General features: G+C 47.7%; 1 protein-coding gene across 4 annotated transcripts in view; it reads right to left on the bottom strand.

The window, feature by feature from the left end:
- Nucleotides 1-5,889: 5,889 nt before the first annotated feature.
- ABTB3 (ankyrin repeat and BTB domain containing 3) overlaps nt 5,890-17,405 on the bottom strand; it is a 301,232-nt gene continuing 289,716 nt past the window's right edge. For all 4 annotated transcript variants that reach the window (XM_070600630.1, XM_070600632.1, XM_070600631.1 and 1 more), the window contains 3 exons: nt 16,712-16,780; nt 14,727-14,840; nt 5,890-8,034 (listed from right to left, as the gene is read on the bottom strand). In XM_070600630.1, the coding sequence (XP_070456731.1) occupies nt 7,825-8,034; nt 14,727-14,840; nt 16,712-16,780 (393 nt within the window). In that variant the 3' untranslated portion in view covers nt 5,890-7,824. The remainder of the gene's footprint in view (nt 8,035-14,726; nt 14,841-16,711; nt 16,781-17,405) is intronic.

The raw sequence follows: 17,405 nt of genomic DNA, 5'->3' as shown, positions 1-17,405 counted from the left end.
AGGTGGAAGGGACAGCTGTCTTTGTTCCCTTCCTGATCCTCCCGGGTGTCCCTACCACTCCCAGGGGGCCTCTGTGAGTACAGAAAACAGTCTGAAAATAAACAAGAATTTTCTCCTCTCCCTCTACTGCGAACCCTGACAGAAAAAGGAAGAATAAAAGGGGGAGAGTTTGGGTGCTTAATGCCATAACAGCGAGGTGGATCCCTCATGCATATTGGGCCATCAGTAAACACCTATGAAATAAGTACATTTGCTTTAGACCAAAGGCAGACCAAGAAAAAGTGAGGGTAGAATTGGATTGTGTGTGAGTAATTCCTTTGGCTTCATTCAGACTGTTTGAACCCTCTGCCTAGAAAAAATTAGGTTTTTCAAATGATTTTCTCAGAATACTGTTAAAATGTTTTCACGGTCTGGGGCAGAAGGAAAGGCTCATAATAACCCATGAGGTTGAGATTCCAGAAAGCCCAGGTGACAGGACAAAAGTCACAGGTTGGGTCTGGCACGGTTTGAGCAGACAGGGTTTGAGAGGAAACTCTGACCTCCATACGGTCAACGAAAATAATCTATAACCAATCTATAAATGAAAATTTGGGTGAGTTTATTCTGAGCCAAAATGTGAGGACCGTGGCCTGGGGCCTTTCTTCCCGAAGGAAGGAAGGAAGGGCACCAAAGAAGTGGGGTGTACAGAGTGGTTATATACCCTCAAAGAGGATGTTTCACATATGATTGAAATGTCCCTTTTACAATAGTCACCAGACTGCTCTGTCAGCACAGCGATTGATGGACACAGCAAGTAGGTCTGCTGGCTCGGTGGACACAGCAGGGTGGCAGGTCTGTTGTCTTGAGCTGGGTGGTCACAGGTGAGCACAGCAGTCAGTTCCTAGCCTAAGGAAAGATGCTTATCCTTAAGGAAATGCCAAAGTTGGGAGGGGGGAGTTGTACCTTTATCTTAAGGGCCTTTGTTCTTGTCTTTGGGACATGGCAAATGTTTACGCAGATATACAATGCGTGCTTGATGGCCATTTCAGGCCCTTTTGGAAAAAAGCAGTCAGGCCAAATTAGGTTTACACCAAATGCCTTCCTCTTATACTCCAGCATATCCTATTGCTTGCCATTTCTATTTGTCAATACTCTACACCTTCGCTACTCAAAGAGCGGTTCCTGGACCAGCAGCATCAGCATCACCTGGATGCTTGTTAGAAACACTGAGTCTCAAGCCTGACCCAGCCCCACTGACTCAGAACCTGTATTTCAACAGGATCCCCAGGGATGTGCTTACAGATTGAGTTTGAGAAGTGTTCCCTACGCCATCCGTGAGATGTTTGGGAAAGTCAGTCAATCACAGAAGGACCTCACTGTAGAGCCGAAAAGCCATTTAGCTCAGGTGGGAGCAGTGGATCTCTGTGATCCATCACTAACACCAAATTGTCGGACTAACATCATAGGACAGTCTCCTCTTGATGCTACAGGACGAGAAAGTCATGTCCAGCTCTCAGGAGACATACTTGTTTTCTGGGAGCTATAACCAGAGTTGGCTGCCAGAGCCGTGCTGTCTCACTGCCATACTTCCTGCCATTCCCGTGTACTTGGTTAAAAGGAGATGAGACACTGGGGAATATTACTCAGCAATAAAAAGGAACAGCCTCTCAATAACTGCAACATCCTTGGATGGATCTCAAGGGCACTGAGCTGAGTGAAGAAAGCCACTTACTGTACGGTTCCATTTACATAACATTCTCAAAATGACAAAACTGTAGAAATGGAAAACAGACCAGTGGTTGCCAGGGGTTGGGCATGGTATGTGTGGAGGGAGGGGGTAAGATCTTTGTGGTGATGGAATAGTGATTGTGGTGGTTAAACAAATCTACACACGTCACAAAATGGTGTAGAACTATGCACATACATTGTGCCAATGTCAGTTTCCTGGTTTTGATATTGTACTGGAGGTATTTAAGAGGTAACTGTTGGGGGAAACTGGGTGAAGGGTAGACGGGACCTCTCTGTGCGATCTTTACAACTTCCTATGAATCTATAAAATAAAATTATTTAAAAACAAAAAGTGAAAAAAAAAAACCAAAACAGAAAGGAGATGGTAGTCATGAAGCTATGATCTGGTGAGACGCATCCTTATAATAAAATATCCTTGCAGCCTTGTGGTAAGGCTCTCATTCAGTTTCCTGCCTGTTTTACCGAAGACATCATCATTATCTGAGGTTCCTTTTCCTAAGTCTTCCTGGATGCAATCCAGAATGTTCTATCACACTAAATAGTGTTACTGCAAGGTTCTAATATACGAATGTAGTGAAAGAAGTGTGACATGTCCCAGTGCAGGTGCAGAGAACATCAGCTCAGAAAGACTCCCATTTAGAGTTGAGGAAACAGGTCCAAAGTGGAGAAGAGGTCCAGCCAAGGTCACCCAAGTAGCCAATGGCAGCAACGCGACCAGAGTTGACATCTGGTGCCCAGCCCAGAGCCCTCTGTTCACTACCCTCCTCCTCTCTTTGCAGCTCCTAGTCCCAGAGGTGTGAGATGGCGTTAAACTTCACTCATCTGCAGGTTAACTCTGAAAAGCAACATCCAAAGAGTGCACCAATGACATTGGGGCATCTCTTTTAATTGCTTATTCAGGCAGACAGATTGTCTTTTCACATTCAGAGCTAAACTCGGAGATGTGTCCTTTCGCAGGGCACTCATTATCTGCCTGCCTCATCAGCAATGGGAAATAACGTGCTCTGTGATTGCTGAGTGCGAGTTCTATTTTTTTTTCCCACCAGGCAGGAAGTTTAAAATCTGCTGGGTTATTTTTAAAGAGGGTGAAAAAATAGGCATCACAGCGGCTTCTGCAACAGCCCTGTCCGAAGGCACGTGCTGCCTGATTCGAGGCGTTGGCCAGGCTGGGAGGAACAGAAAGGACACGAAGTTTCACCAGGGAGATTTCTCAGTGGAGGGCAGGGGGATGAGTGTCCACACACTCAATGGGCAGCAAAGGACATGGACTTAGCTGCTGACTTGATGAGGACAGCGATCCGGATTTTTCTGGAGTTGACATCTAGCAATTAGTTTCATTTGGGGACTTGTGGCTATACTCCTCCTCTCCAAGGAGCCATGGTCCCCAGCGCTGGACGGAGAGTCCCCCAGCGGGTCTGTCTGCTCACTCATTTGTGGGGCCTCAGGCCTTAGACTCATGTCATATGAGTCACCAATGTTGAGTCTCACATTTCTGAGTAGATGAGGAGTTTGGGAGAGCTGGTCCCTGCAACTCTAATATTTAGTAAATATAGTATTTATAGGAAAGTATGTTTAGTATTTCTATATATTATATAGTTTATGTTTACTATTTCTATGAAAATATATGAAATATTTATAGCATTTATATGAAAGAAAATCTAGTTGAACTTGGCTTTCATTGACTTAAACACTTCTTGATCACTGACAGTGCTAGGAACTAGGATTGCAATAGAGCTGGGTTTTTTCTCCTTTGTAGGGAAAGATTGGCCCTAACACCTGTTACCAATCTTCCTCTTTTTTTTTCTCTCCAAAGCCCCAGTGCATGGTTGTATATCCCAGTGATAAGTCATTCTAGTTCTTCTATATGAGCCGCCACCACAGCAAGGCAACTGACAGACGTCTGGCGTGGTTCCGTGACCAGGAAGTGAACCCCGGCTGCAGAAGCGGTGAGAGTGGTGAACTTTAACCTCTAGGCCATCAGTATTGGCTCGCAATGGAGCTGTTTTGGGGGAATTTCTCCACATCCCCTGGACTAAGTAGCAAAATCTTAGAGAATCACAAACCACCATGGGAATTGCTGCAGTAGAAAGTTCTAGAAATGGGCAAAATCATTAACCTTCCTTTCCTTGTGCGAGTCGTCAATTTCTCCTTCTCTCTGCTCAGTCTTAGAAGTTTGGAAATACCTTTTTTCTGCTACTAACTGTGTAGGACCCATACAAAATATTTCCTTTAATCCTCCCAACAATCCTGTTAGTTACATTCAATTTCTCAAAAGAGGAAAACGAAAACTAGGCAAACTAACTTGCCCAGTGTCTCAAGGCTGGTCAGGGGCTGGACTGGCTTGGAACGTGTGGAGCCAGAGCCCAGCAGCGGGTACTGCATAGAAGGGGCTCAGTGGACGCCTCCCTACTTGAACCCTCAAGCTGAGAAGCCTAAGAAGTGGTCTGCTAGTCTCGGAGGGTGTCTGCGTAGGGGCCGGTAGGAAAAGGAGTCAGGAGTGGTAGGATGTGGCCACTTCTTGCAACCCTCGATCTGTGACGCAAGCCAGCAAACTCGAGGTGAGGTGGGGGGGGGGGGGGAGAGGAGCACTGATTTTGGAAGAAGGCAGGGAACCCACGTCTGGTGATACAGGAGATTTTCTCAGAGAACCATCTAGGATCCTCACCCCTTTATCCATGCTGTGCCGTGGCGCATGGCCTGAGGTTAGTAAAACCCTATGTGATAAAACCGACTCGATCAGACAACAGTGGATGAAACGACACCCAGTTGGAGTAACATGTTCTGCCTAGGGCTTCCCGGGAAAAACAACGTGAGCTACAAAAAGGGAACCACAGAACTGCAGAATCTCAGGGGTGGAGATCTGAGAGCCCCTCCATTCAACCCCACCCTGAGGCGTGACGGCGCTTCCTTCCAGCTTCCGCCTGGGCCCCTCCGTGATGGGAACTCAAGCCTTGATCTCCGTTTGGGGTGGAGGATTCTCCTTCCAGGGAGCATGGATGACACTCGAACATGGTATATAGAAGCCAGATTCCACATGGGGCAGGGGCAGCAGAAGCCGAGTGGAGCCTTTGTGTTTATTTGGGTGACTGCAAGCACGTACTTACAGCTGCTCCTGGCAAATGGAAGGAGCGGAGGGGAGCTTTGTGGCAGGCAGGCAGGCTCCCCTCCTCCCCCCAGATGCTAAGGGGTCCTTGTGCAGGCTTTGCTAAGAAGTGAATGACAAAGCTGTCTACCAGACAAGCAACAGGCAAAGGCCACAGCATACACTTTATCTTTCCAAGGGGAATACATCCAGTGGCTCACTCACCCTGAGGCTACCCAGAGGAGGATGCACAAAAATAATCGACCTTCTGTTCTCCTGGCCTGACTCAGAGTTCTGGGCCCTGGCTCTTCATGGCTTCGGTTGCTTCTTAAAGAAGAAACAGACCCCAACTACTAAGCAGGGGTGAGTAGTCACTTTTGGAAGGTGCTAGTGATGTCAGCTGTTTGCCCAGCCTCACTGGCCAGGTTTCCAGGCTTCCTGTAGGCCTCTGCGGAGGAACCAGAGGCATTAATCCCCACACAGACCTGGGTTGGGCCCAGGCTGGGTCAGGACCAGCTGGGGACTTGGTTTGACCTCAGTGATGATGACACCCAGCTTGTCCCACCGGGACATCCAACCCCCACCCAAGAATAATGCCACTACCCATGAGCATGGATTCATGCTGGCCCTTGCAGGGGCAAGGCAGGGGGTGCACCTTGTTGACAGAACTTGTTTTCCTCCATCCCCTCAGCCCCAAAAAGCTTCATCAAGGCCACAAATGCCAGCCAGAACGTCACCCTCTGCAGGCGAGTCAGCTGCAGTAGGAAGAGGCTCTAAGACAGTGGCCTGGGAGCCGGCACCTGTCAGTTCCTCTGCCTGAAGAGAAGGAAATGGAAGGGCAACACCCAGAGGTGGACACAGACCCAGAGGACTGGAGCTTTCCCAGCCAAGCTCTAGTTCAGAGTAGACAGGTAACGGCCCACTGTCAGCAACAGGAGCACCTATCTTTCATCTCATGTCTTAATTTCCCCTGCAGACTTCTTCTGTGGGGCCATTTTCCAGTCTCTTAACTGGGTGAAGTTCTCTGGCTCCAAGTGTTGGGCGAAGTGCTCGCTCACACCATACAAACGATGCACAGCTTGGGAAAATCATTGCTTTTAATGACAGAGAAAGCACACCAAACTATAACAGAAGCCCGTCAAGAGTTGCCACCGTACAAATCAACGCCTGGAGACCCTGAACTGGCATTAGACATTCACAGGGAAGTCAGTCGAGGCTAAGGAAACATCCACGTAGCATCTCTGAGGACACGACGGAGGCAGGAGACAGTGACGGCTCACACACGTGCTGTGCATCTGTGACTTGGACTCCCCTGCAGGCAGTTTTTTTCCCCTTTCCTCATTTGATGGTGGGGCCTGGGGAGGATGGTAAATGACCAAGTGGATGATGTATTAGCATCCAGGAGAGCCAGTACTGTAGACAGCGTGGCCCATGCACTCCACGGGTCAGACTCAAGAAACAGGACTGGACACCGGTCCTCTGAACAATGGCTCAGGGAGCGAGCTCGATGGATGAAGAGCAGCTCCTTTAGAATCTAGGGTCTGCACACAACTTCCCGAAGGCATGCTAGGAAATAGGTTTATCAACGAAACTTTGTCATCCCAAAGTGGTAAAAGTCATTCTCCTAGTTTTTACTGCATGTATCTAGGTTTCAAATGAAAGGACGAGAAAAAAGGCAGCAACTCAAAAATTATTTGGAATATTGTGGCACCTCACCAATCTGTTTTGCTTATAATATATGGCAGAGCAAACGGAACCCTGTCGATAGACACTTTCATTATAGATAACCCTATACTGTACACTCTCAGAATACAGAAAGAATCCATCCTATCATATATGTTTCATCTTTAAAAATAATCTAGCATAGTCATATTTTCTGGCTAGTAACAAACTATTAACATCTTCTGAGAATACAGAGAAAACTCTGGGATTAATAGTAAATTCTCGGACGTGCTCCCCCCCACCCCCCATTCAGCATCATCTATAAAGACATTTCTGCAAAGGCATCCCAGACTCATTCGTAATTGGGAGAAGAAATGGATATGTTAGTTTCACCAGATGGACTTTTAGCAAGAAGTGATGGAACATTTTTATCTTGGCAAAAAATGAAGCGCAAACATAACATTTCACAGGTTCAGGCCCATGCAAACGCATGTTTTGTTACGTGGGGGCATTTAAATCTCATCCCGAAACCACGATTAGCATGCAGGCTGTTTTCAACTACTGAATTAGGATAATTATTGGCAGTGCACCTTTTTTATGTAACCATGATCACTAAGGCAGATTATTTCACCTTGTATAGAATATCGGCAATATCTTGTCAGATGCATGTTATACAGTGTGGACCTGTGACTTACTGTTTTTCTTTAAAAAAAAAGAAAAAAAAAATAACCTCAAAACACAGATCCCTAAACACAATTCAGTTGAAAATGAACTGTGAAGCTTTTAGAAATATATTTTAAACTACAAGGCTGCCCTGTTTTTGTTTTTTTTATGAACATTTTAAAAAGTTCCCACCCCTAAAAATTTGCCAAATTATTTCTTCGTTATTGGTAATAGTCTCACCAATTCGCTACCATGCCTGACTCTTGCTGAACCGCAGCTGCTAAAGTCTTTAATGCGTAATCAATGCTCTTTGGGGTCAGTAAAGTTCTCCAACTGTCAACCTGGAAACCAAAGGACCCTTAGTTCTCAATCCATCCTTTCGACAGTGGTCCCCACAATGGGTGTTCAAGTGCCCCAGGGGTGCTCAGACTGGGGTTAGCTTGGCTGCCCCACGTTGACCTTCAAGCTCCGGACCCAGCTGCGAGCTGATCTGCAGACCGGTGGAATAGCCTTCGTTTTTCAACAGGAACACATGGGAGCTGAGTTTGCTTATTCAAGAGAAGCTGAGGCCATAGAGGCAGCTCCTCGGCCAAAATCAGACGCCACGTGGGATTTGTATGTGTTTGTGTGAGGCCAATGTAGCAGGAGATCTGGGAAGTTCCCGGGGAGCGTTCCCTCCGCTGGGCGTTTCAGACAACAGAACCTTTGGAAGACGACAAGTGGATTGACTGAATCCTGATGGCCAACGTCCTCTGTAAGTCCTGCAGCACGTCCTGGCCCGTCCCTTCGCCATTTTTGTCATACAGGAGCTGCTTGAATGCTTCGTTTTCGATGAGGACCATCATGTTTTTGAGAAAGTAGCCTTCACAATATGCTGAGAGCTCTGTGACTCCAAGAAACTGTGGAGAGTGGAGAGGAAGCAGGAGATGGTTACGTTTCTGCAATGCACCCGACAGCTTTCATCTAGAAGGATGGAGAACCCCTATGACGGGAGATGGGCTGCAAAAATGGCCCTCATTCTCCACACTTAGCTGTATTCACACTCTTGAGACGTAACTTTGCAGCTCTTCCCATCAAAGGGCTGGAGTCCATTTCTCCACCACTTGGCCTCGTGACTTGCTCAGGCCAATAGAACACGGCAGAAGTGAGAGCTGCCAATTCTGAGCTAGCTTCAAGTGGCCCCCTGTGTGCTTCTGTGCTCTCACTCAGAGCCCTATTTCTAACGGAAACAAGCCTGGGCTAGCCAGCTTGGAGGGTGAACCACCATGTGAAGCTGAGAGGAGAGACAGCAGCAGAGCCCAGCAGGGCTCACTAAAGCAAACCACGGCTGACCCGCCAGCTGACCTCAGAAGCAAGGCCTGCTGAGATCAGAAGAACCTTCCAGCCATCCCCTCGACCCATGTGCCAAATAAGTGCTCACTGTTCTAACTACTGGGTTTTGTGTTTCTTTGTTACACTATAGACAACTGGCACCCTAATGGAGTTGCAGACACAGTTCTAAGCTCTTTACAAGTATTAACTCATTTAATTCTCACAACAATCCTACGAGTGGGCACTGCCTACCTACCCACTGCATTTAGGGCAGTGGTTCTCAACCGGCGGTGATTTTGCCTCCCAGGGGACATTTGGAAAAGTTTGAAGACACTTTTGGCTGTCACAATCTGGGGGTGGCGGTGGTATGTGTACTACTGGCATCTAATGGGTAGATACCGGGGATGCTGCTAAGCATCCATGAAGCATAGGATGGTCCCCACAGCAAGGAATTATGCACCTCAAGCTGTCAACAGAGCTGAGGTTGAGAAATTGATCTAGAGACCTGACTGCCAATAGACTAAACCAATAAGGAAGGGATCATGTTGACCTGGTCCACTGGTATACGCACAAGCAGAGGGCTTGGCAGACAGTAGACAATAAGTATTTGTTAAATGTATGAACGAACAGTTAACTCTCAGAATAATGATACGAACAGCGATCATTTATTGGGAGCTTACCATGTGCTGGGCACCTTGCTAGGCACTTCACGGGCATCATCTCATCGAATCCTCAACCTTCCTTGAGGCAGGTGTATTACCACCTCCAATTTACAGACAAGGAAACAGAGGCAAGAGAGTAACTTACAAAAATTCACACGACATGTCAAGGGCACAACCAGGAACTGAATGCTGGTAATTCAAATCTTTAAGGCTGCATGCTTAACCATTGAGACGCTGCCTCCAGCCTGGTCCCTTAATCAGAGGACAGGTGTGTAGCCTCGTGACTGCTTGGTGGAGGAATCTATGTCTGAGACACAGAAGTAAATGTGGATATGGGGGTTGGCTATCTGTCTTCCAAACTTTTCTACAGTTTTCAAAACTTGTGAGTTTCTCTCCTGCAATGAACTGAATGCTCAGAAGTGCTAATTGCTCCTTGAGATGACATCCTGCTACTTTATTTAGATACTGGATCATCTAAATTATCTAAATGCTGGATCATCCTTCTGAACTCTCTACGATCCTGTCCTTTAAACCAGAGACGCCCTTTAAGTTGTTGGACATGAAATGGTGGAACAATGACGAGGCAGTGCCGACAGGCTATGGTGGAATGAGCTGGAAGACTTGGAGGCAAGTTGGGGCTCCCCCATCTCTCCAAATATGTGACCAGGGCTGGGTCACCTGGCCTTTCGCTTTACGTTCCTGATTTTCAAAATAGGAATTATGACATCTGCATCACAGATCTGTTGGGAGAATTCAGTGGAATATGATTTATGGTAGGACTCTACCATCTGTCACCCTCGGGGGAGGCAGGTGGGGAAGCCAGCTAATGGAGGGGTCTCTAGAACCTGCCTGAGTTTTTATTCCAGACTTTGCCACTTACTAGCCATTGGCTGTTGGGAAAATTATATAATCTCTCTGTGTCTCAGAATTCCTACCCATAAAATGGGGGTGATGATAATATCTAATAGTCTGTCATTGCGATGAAATGAGATAATGCGTGGAGTGTTTAGAACAATGGTTGACGGCAGTCAGCACTCACTCAATGTTAGCTGTTATTATAACATGTAAACTATTTATAATTATTATTCTCCTTCTCACTAACTGGTATCCAGTGCTCCACATGGATACAGTAGGTGGCCAGGTTGGGATAAGGGGTGTGGACTGTAACTACAGAACCTAGCCTAGCTAACTGGCCCATAGAAGGACCAATCCTGTAACCTTGAACTCACTGACGCCATGTGCTAATTCACTAAGCCAACAGCAACCACGTGCATAAAAACCATGTGCCACCTTGTGCAAGTCAACTCACTTCTCTATGCTTCCATTTCCCAAGCTGCAAGGTGAGGGGAGCGAACGAGAGGGTACCACGCTCTTCGGCACAGTTAGGACGCAGACACACTAGGGGATTCCGTGGTCTCCAAGGGGCCAAGAGGGCCTGGTGAGGTTTATGAGGTGAGTGGGCTTATCATCACCCAAATGTTCACTGGATGCATAGTATCCTGGAGCTGGGAGAGATCTTAGGAATGCTTCCATTCTTACAACAGGAACCCTGCTCTTAGAGGCACAGAGTAAAAGGCCTCATTGTACAGGTGGGGAAACTGAGGCTCAGAGATGCCTATCTTTGATTCTGTAGACACAGAGAGAACCCCCACACACACCTAGCCACTTGCTTTGTATATGGATGTCACTGTCACTCATCACAAGTTAGTGTAAGTGAAGAATAATAAGCATAATAAATACTCACATTCATATTTGGTGATAATGACTATCCAGTTAGACACTTGCCTACCTCCACTCAGCTAATTACTGACAGATCTGGGACTGGCACTCTCATCTCCTAGACCAATGGTTGACAAATTACAGGCCTGTGGGCCAAATGCGGCCCACCACCTGTTTTTGTAAAGTTTTATTGGAACACAGCCACACCCATTCATTTACATATCGTCTATGGCTGCTTTTGCACTACAACGGCAGAACTGACAGGTACAAAAGCGACAGTGTGGCCCGTGTGAAAATATTTATCTGGCCCTTTACAAAGTTTGCTGACCCCTGTCCTAGACTATAATTTTTTCAAGGGCAGAGACCACATCTTACTAATTTATTAAATTCAGATGAATACAGTTTCTGGTGAACAGTGGGTGCTAAATAAACACTAGTGAATGAATCCCCCGGTTTCTAAGTCTATGTTCGTTCCAGCACAGCCCACTGTTGAGCTAACTGTCTTAGCTTAGATTCATCTTGATGAACCAGCTGGTTCTTTTTCTCAAGAGGTGAAAGACACCCTTGAAGGGACCATGAGAAGCCCCAGCGCCTCTTTTTCATGACTGAATAGTTCGGGACAGCTTTGCTAGGAGAAACAAAGATGGCTAAGCCGTGCATTTATGGCATGGACTTCTTGTCTGCATAAATCCCACAGTTGTTTCCAACGGTGAGATGAGCGTAGCTTATGCGGCCAAGGCTTGGTTGACATTTGGAACACGGTTGTTAGCATCTAATGCCTGCATTTCCTGGGGTTTTAAACCAAGTGATGGTGTCTTTTTTTTCCCATCTTTTTTTACTAAACCAATTTGTAGCACAATCTGCCAGGAAGAGAATGCACATGGCATGTGATCACTAGGGGTCGCTGCAGTACCCACAGCGCAGGGGAAGCAGAGCATAGAAAGGGCAGGGGCTGCTGGCCTCGCCCTGGCCTCCATGCAAATAGCACCAAAGGCGGACGTTTGCATAGGAAACACTCCAGGATGTGGCCTGGGAGGCCCAGGCAGAGGCTGGCGTCTGTAAAAAGCAAAGCTCTGGCTGCAAAGATAGACAAATGAAAGAGAGTTCTCTGCCATTGGTATTTTAAGGCTGTAGCACAAACGTATTCCTACCCTGGGCTCACACTGCATCAGGGCACAATATTAAATAACAAGATACACTACAGAAGCTGCCCGCCAAGGAGCCTGAAGTGATTAAAATGGAACTGTGGAACGCAGGCCTTGATGCCAAGGTGACAGGCCATGGAAAAGCCACTTGTGGATGTGGGGTTCACAGGGTAATTTGAGTGTCTGTGGCCAGGGGAGCAGGTGGAGGACCACAGACTGATCAGGCTTTCGTCCCAGGTACACAGAGTCTCTCTGGATGCTTTTCTGCACAGTAATCAGTTTAAAATTAAAAAAAAAAAAAATTGCCATGTCATGAGAAACCAGATTTTGGCAAAACTCTCACTTAACCGAAACACCCAGTGTGTGTGTGAGAGTGTAGGAAGTAGCCTGGCACCAATCAGAAGACCTTTTTTGAGTATCGAGGATTATTGCAAATATCTCAAACATTCATTAGGCCAGACAGTAAACACAGGGTCAAGAACTTGTGCTTTGGAGTCAGACAAAGCTAGGTTTATACTTCTGGCTGCATCCCCCAAAGAACTGAAAGCAGGGACTCAAACAGACATTTGCACACCCATGTTCACAGCAGCATCATTCACAGTAGCTAAAGGTGGAAGCAGCCCAAGTGTCCACTGAGGGCTGACTGGATAAACACATTGTGGTACATACACACAATGGAATATTATTCAGCCTTAAAAAGGAAGGAAATTCTGGGGCTGGCCCAGTGGTGCAGCAGCTAAGTGCGCACGTTCCACTTTGGTGGCCCAGGGTTCGCCAGTTTGGATCCCGGGTGCGGACATGGCACTGCTTGCCAAGCCATGCTGTGGTAGGTGTCCCACATATAAAGTGGGGGAAGATGGGGGGCACAGATGTGAGCTCAGGGCTAGTCTTCCTCAGCAAAAAGAGGAGGATTGGTGGCAGATGTTACCTCAGGGCTAATCTTCCTCCAAAAAAAAAAAAAAGGAAGGAAATTCTGACACATGCTACAATATGGAATAATCTTGAAGACACTATGGCAAGTCAAATAAACTAGTCACAAAAGGATAAATACTGTATGAGTCCACTTATATGAGGTACCTAGAGGAGTCAAATTCATAGAGACAGATTCATATAATTCAAATTCATAGAATGGTGGTTGCCAGGGGCTGAGGGGAGGGAAAATGGGGAGTTATTGTTCAATGGGTACAGAGTGTCAGTTTGGGAAGAAGAAAACAGATCGATGGTGGTGATGGCTGCACGACAATGTGAGTGTACTTAATGCCACTGAACTGTACATTTAGAAATCGTTAAAATGGTAAATTTCATGTTATGTCTATTTAACCTCAATAAAAAAAATTTCAGTAATAGCTGTGTGACCTTAAGTAAGTTACTTCACCTCTCTATGCCTCAGTTTCCTTATGATGACATGGGACTAATGATAGTATTTACCTACAAGGGTTGTGGTGAGGATTAAAAAAAGACGATGCAACCAGGCTTTTAGCACAGGCGCCTGCACATGAAAAGGGCTCACTGGATGTTGGCTTAAGTCAGAAAATAACATCTCAAACCCAACCTGACTTTTCACAATGAGCAATGAGAGTGTGATTCACGTCAGCTGTGACTCCACAGAGCCGTGGATGCGGGAGGCATGTGTACTGAGCTCCAGTTATGCAAAAGAAGATTAAATTAATTCTGGATCTTAACGCATCTCATGGTTTCTTCCTAGCAAATGCTAATACCCCTGTCCTGCGCGCATTTAACAAAACGAAGTGGCAATTGGACAAATTAGTTTAATTCTCCTGGTTCCAGTATCCCCACTTGTGAAATGAAATGGATGAAATCAGTGGTTCCCCAAAATCAGAGTGAACATTGGCCCTAGGGTTTAAGTCACAATGGTCACCCTGGGAGCTTGTTAAAATACAGATTCCTGGGCACCCCTGCAGAGATCATTGCGGGTGGAGGGCTGAACAGAGATTCAAAATTCTCCCCAGGTGATTCTGCTCAGTAGTCAGGTGTTGGGTCCACCTGACTAGGAGGTCTCCTTGGACCCCCTCCAGTGCTGACAACCTGTCTCAACCTTGGCTACATCTGAGAATCACCTGGGAAGCTTTGAAATACACCTTTTTCCCAGGCTCCGCCCCCAGAGGTTGATTTAATTGGTCTGTGATAGGGCTCAGCACAGAGATTTTAAGTGATTCTACACAGTTTTAGAAGAGCGTTTCTCACCTTGAGGATGCCCCAGAATCACCTGGAGGGCTTTCGAAGCCTGGGATGGCTGGGCCCACCCCAAGAGGTTCTGATTCAGGAGGTGTGGGGTGGGGCCCTAGACTTCATATTTCTAACAAGTTCCCTGAAGATGCTGATGCTGCTGGACTGGGTGCCCCACTCTGAGAACCACTGTTCCAGAACCTTCCTACTCACGGTGTGGCTTAGACCAGCAGCATGAGGCTTCAGCCTGGGAGCTTGTTAGAAACAGAACCCAGGGCCCACCGCAGGCCCGCGGAATCAGTCTGCAATGTGATTCATATGCACGTTAGAGTTTGAGAAGCACTGTGTGAGAACAACTCTGCTTTTGAAACTGCTGGGTGCCTGCTTTCACTGCATTCTGGAGAGGCGTGACGAAGGGAAAGGCATCTTTTCTAGAGCAGGTGGCTCAGGCCCGAGTGAACAGGCCAGCATCCGCCCTCCGCCCCGACACAGTGTGCCCGTGAAGGAGAAGCCTGTCACGTTTCAGTGCGCGGCGTGTGCTCGGGGCCGCGGAGTGGGGTGGGTTACCTTGGCGTGGTTGTAAATATCCACACAGTTGTCCGTATTGATGCTCTTTGCACAGATAATCTCACAGTGTCGTTGCAAAGCCTCCAGCTGGAAAAATTTAGCTGCAGACAGGAGCTGAAAACCATCAAAAGAGTCTGTTAGAGGTTGGGAGGTGAAAAGAAAGGCATGAATGGTGAGAGGAATCCTCAACGTCCACTATGGTGTCCCAAGGTGAAGGGACTGGGAATAAAGGTGACAGGACATCACTTTAAAGCACAAAGGCAACCCTAGAGGACTAAGAGCGACAGAATCTATGCTGGGGGTCGAAGTGAACCAAATTCACCTCTATTCTAGCAGGAGGTCAAGCAAAAATGCCTAAAACTGTTATGTCCAGAAATAAGGGTGAACGCCATTATTTAGCAAGACAGATATCGACGTGGCTCACTCTCTCTGTTCATCCAGGTCTCCATGAGAATGCCACCCCAGAGAAGCCTCCCAGATCACCTCCCCCACCCCCAGGCTGCCGCTGTCTGGCCCCCTGACCCCGTCTTAGTCCTCCTCACACCAGACATGATGTCATGTCTGTCGCCCTCACCAGAGGCCAGGAGGGCAGGGCTCTCTGTCCAGGCGCATCATTGCTGTATCTGGGCCCTGAGCGCGGCGCCCGGCTGGAGATGCTCCACGGATGTGTGCTGAGAGAGTGACAGGCTTTGGGGAGGGGAAGGAACAGCTCAAGCAAGAGTTCAAAGGGATTGGCGGCAGAGCGTGGCTGGCTGAGCTGTTTATTATGACAAGCGCTTCTGTATTATTTACATGATTTAAGTGGATGCTCATTATTTCTATTTTAAAATAATTAAAAGAAACTGTTTACAGAAGAGGCCTCATCCTCAGACTGGGGCCTGGTCCTGGCGTGGAGAAGTATCTGAGGAGCAGTCCAGAGAGACAAGAGGGCAACTCTTGGAGGGATGGGGGGGGGGGGGGCAGAGTGACCACGGAAGGTTTCACAGAGTAAGAAAAGGGTAAATGGGAATACAGTCCTTATGGCTCTCACCATGTGCCAGGCGCTGTTCTAAGCATCTTATAAATAGGAACTCTTAAATTCTTCAAAACCTAGTGAGGTAGATATTGTTATCCTCATTTTATAGGTGAGGAAACTGGGGCTCAGAGAGGTTAAATCACTTGTCCAAGATCACACAGCTCAGAAGGGCAGAGCCTGGATTTAAACTCAGCCTGGCCCAGAGTCCCCGTTCTAACCACCGCGTGGGGTTGCCTCTTGAATGATGGATAGTGTTCTGACATCTCTCATCAGCCAGGCACCCTGGCCTTCAGAGGCCTGCCTGGGGTTCCGGCTCTTCTGCTCAGGATTATCCGAGTGATTTTGGCTTCTGGTTCAAAGCTCTCAGCTTTGAGTAGGAAAACTGACAAGAGTTCCACTTCTAGGAAGGAGCAGAGGAAACCCTGGCCTTGGACAGAAGGGGCAGACACGAGCCCTCTGGACAGGGGAGGGGAGAACAGGCTGAATTCGAGAGGTAGAAGGAGAGGAGCAGAGCCAAGGAGCTGCGGGATGAGGGATGGTCGACCCGAATGAGCAGGGAGAGCGCTGCAATCAGCTTTCAGCTTCTGCATCCAGGGACACGCTGTGATTTGAGGAATGTTTGCAGATAATTCTCTTACAAATGACAGGGGAGAAGTCGGCAAATAGCTCCTGATGATGCTATCTGAGCCCCAGCTGTGCCTCAGTCTCCGCAGTAAATTTCCTTTGTCCCACCCCCACAGCCAGTTAAAGTTGGATTTCGCTGGTTGCTACCAAAAGGGTTTGGGCCGGCGCCCTGAGCACCCCAGCCTTCCAGGGAGGGGCTCTGATGAGAAGCCCGTGGGAGGTCTAAGGGGCAGGCAGGACCCCAAAACCTGCATCCAAAAGAAACCCAACACAGTGCCCCTCAGACACTGCCGGTGACTGAGTTTACAGAGGTGCCATCCACCCCGTAACATGAAAGATTCCTTACCTCCATTATCTCGTTGTTTTTAATGAGAAGTGACTCGGGGCCGCCATAGTAGAGATACTGCATGACCAGCTGGAAGAAAGGACACAGTGAGCCAAGCGTCACCAGCACACAGTCACAGGCCTCTTACAGCCCCCGGGTCGAAGCCTCAGGCTAGTTCCTGAGTCCCTCCCACACCCATTCCCAGTGGTCGCCATTCCCCGTTTGATGGCTGCCTTCCAGAAGTTCCATTTAGAACGGTTTTGTGGTTGGGTTTCTTTCCTTACAGCGTGCTGCAATTTGTCTCCAAGTCAACCCCAGGGCCACATGACACAGTTCTCAGCTCTGCTCCCCAGGATGGTCTCCTCGCATCTATGGATGGCAATCACTGTTGTCCTCTTACCTTCCACCCCATCAGGCTGCTCAAAACTGCTGCCATGTGGTGTGGCTTAAAGAAGCTGCAGCAGCGGCCATCCCCCTGGGAACAAGGCCCACTTTGACCAGAAGTCTCTGATTTAAGTCCCAGAGGATGACTCTGGGCTACCACAGGACCACCTGCTCCTTATTACAACTTAGGACAAGATCCAAGGTGAAGCCTTTAGGGGTCCAGGTTTCAATGTTTCACTGATGGTGTGAACAGTCCAAGCCAGGCTGTTCTTGGTTCCTGTGACTCAGGATGCTCGAATGGTGTGCAAAGTCCCAGAGCTTTGAAAACTAG

This window comes from Equus przewalskii, chromosome 29 (assembly GCF_037783145.1).
Source record: "Equus przewalskii isolate Varuska chromosome 29, EquPr2, whole genome shotgun sequence".
NCBI lineage: Eukaryota > Metazoa > Chordata > Mammalia > Perissodactyla > Equidae > Equus > Equus przewalskii.
The sequence above is the reverse complement of the archived record's forward strand: the minus strand, read 5'-3'. Positions and strand labels throughout refer to the sequence as shown.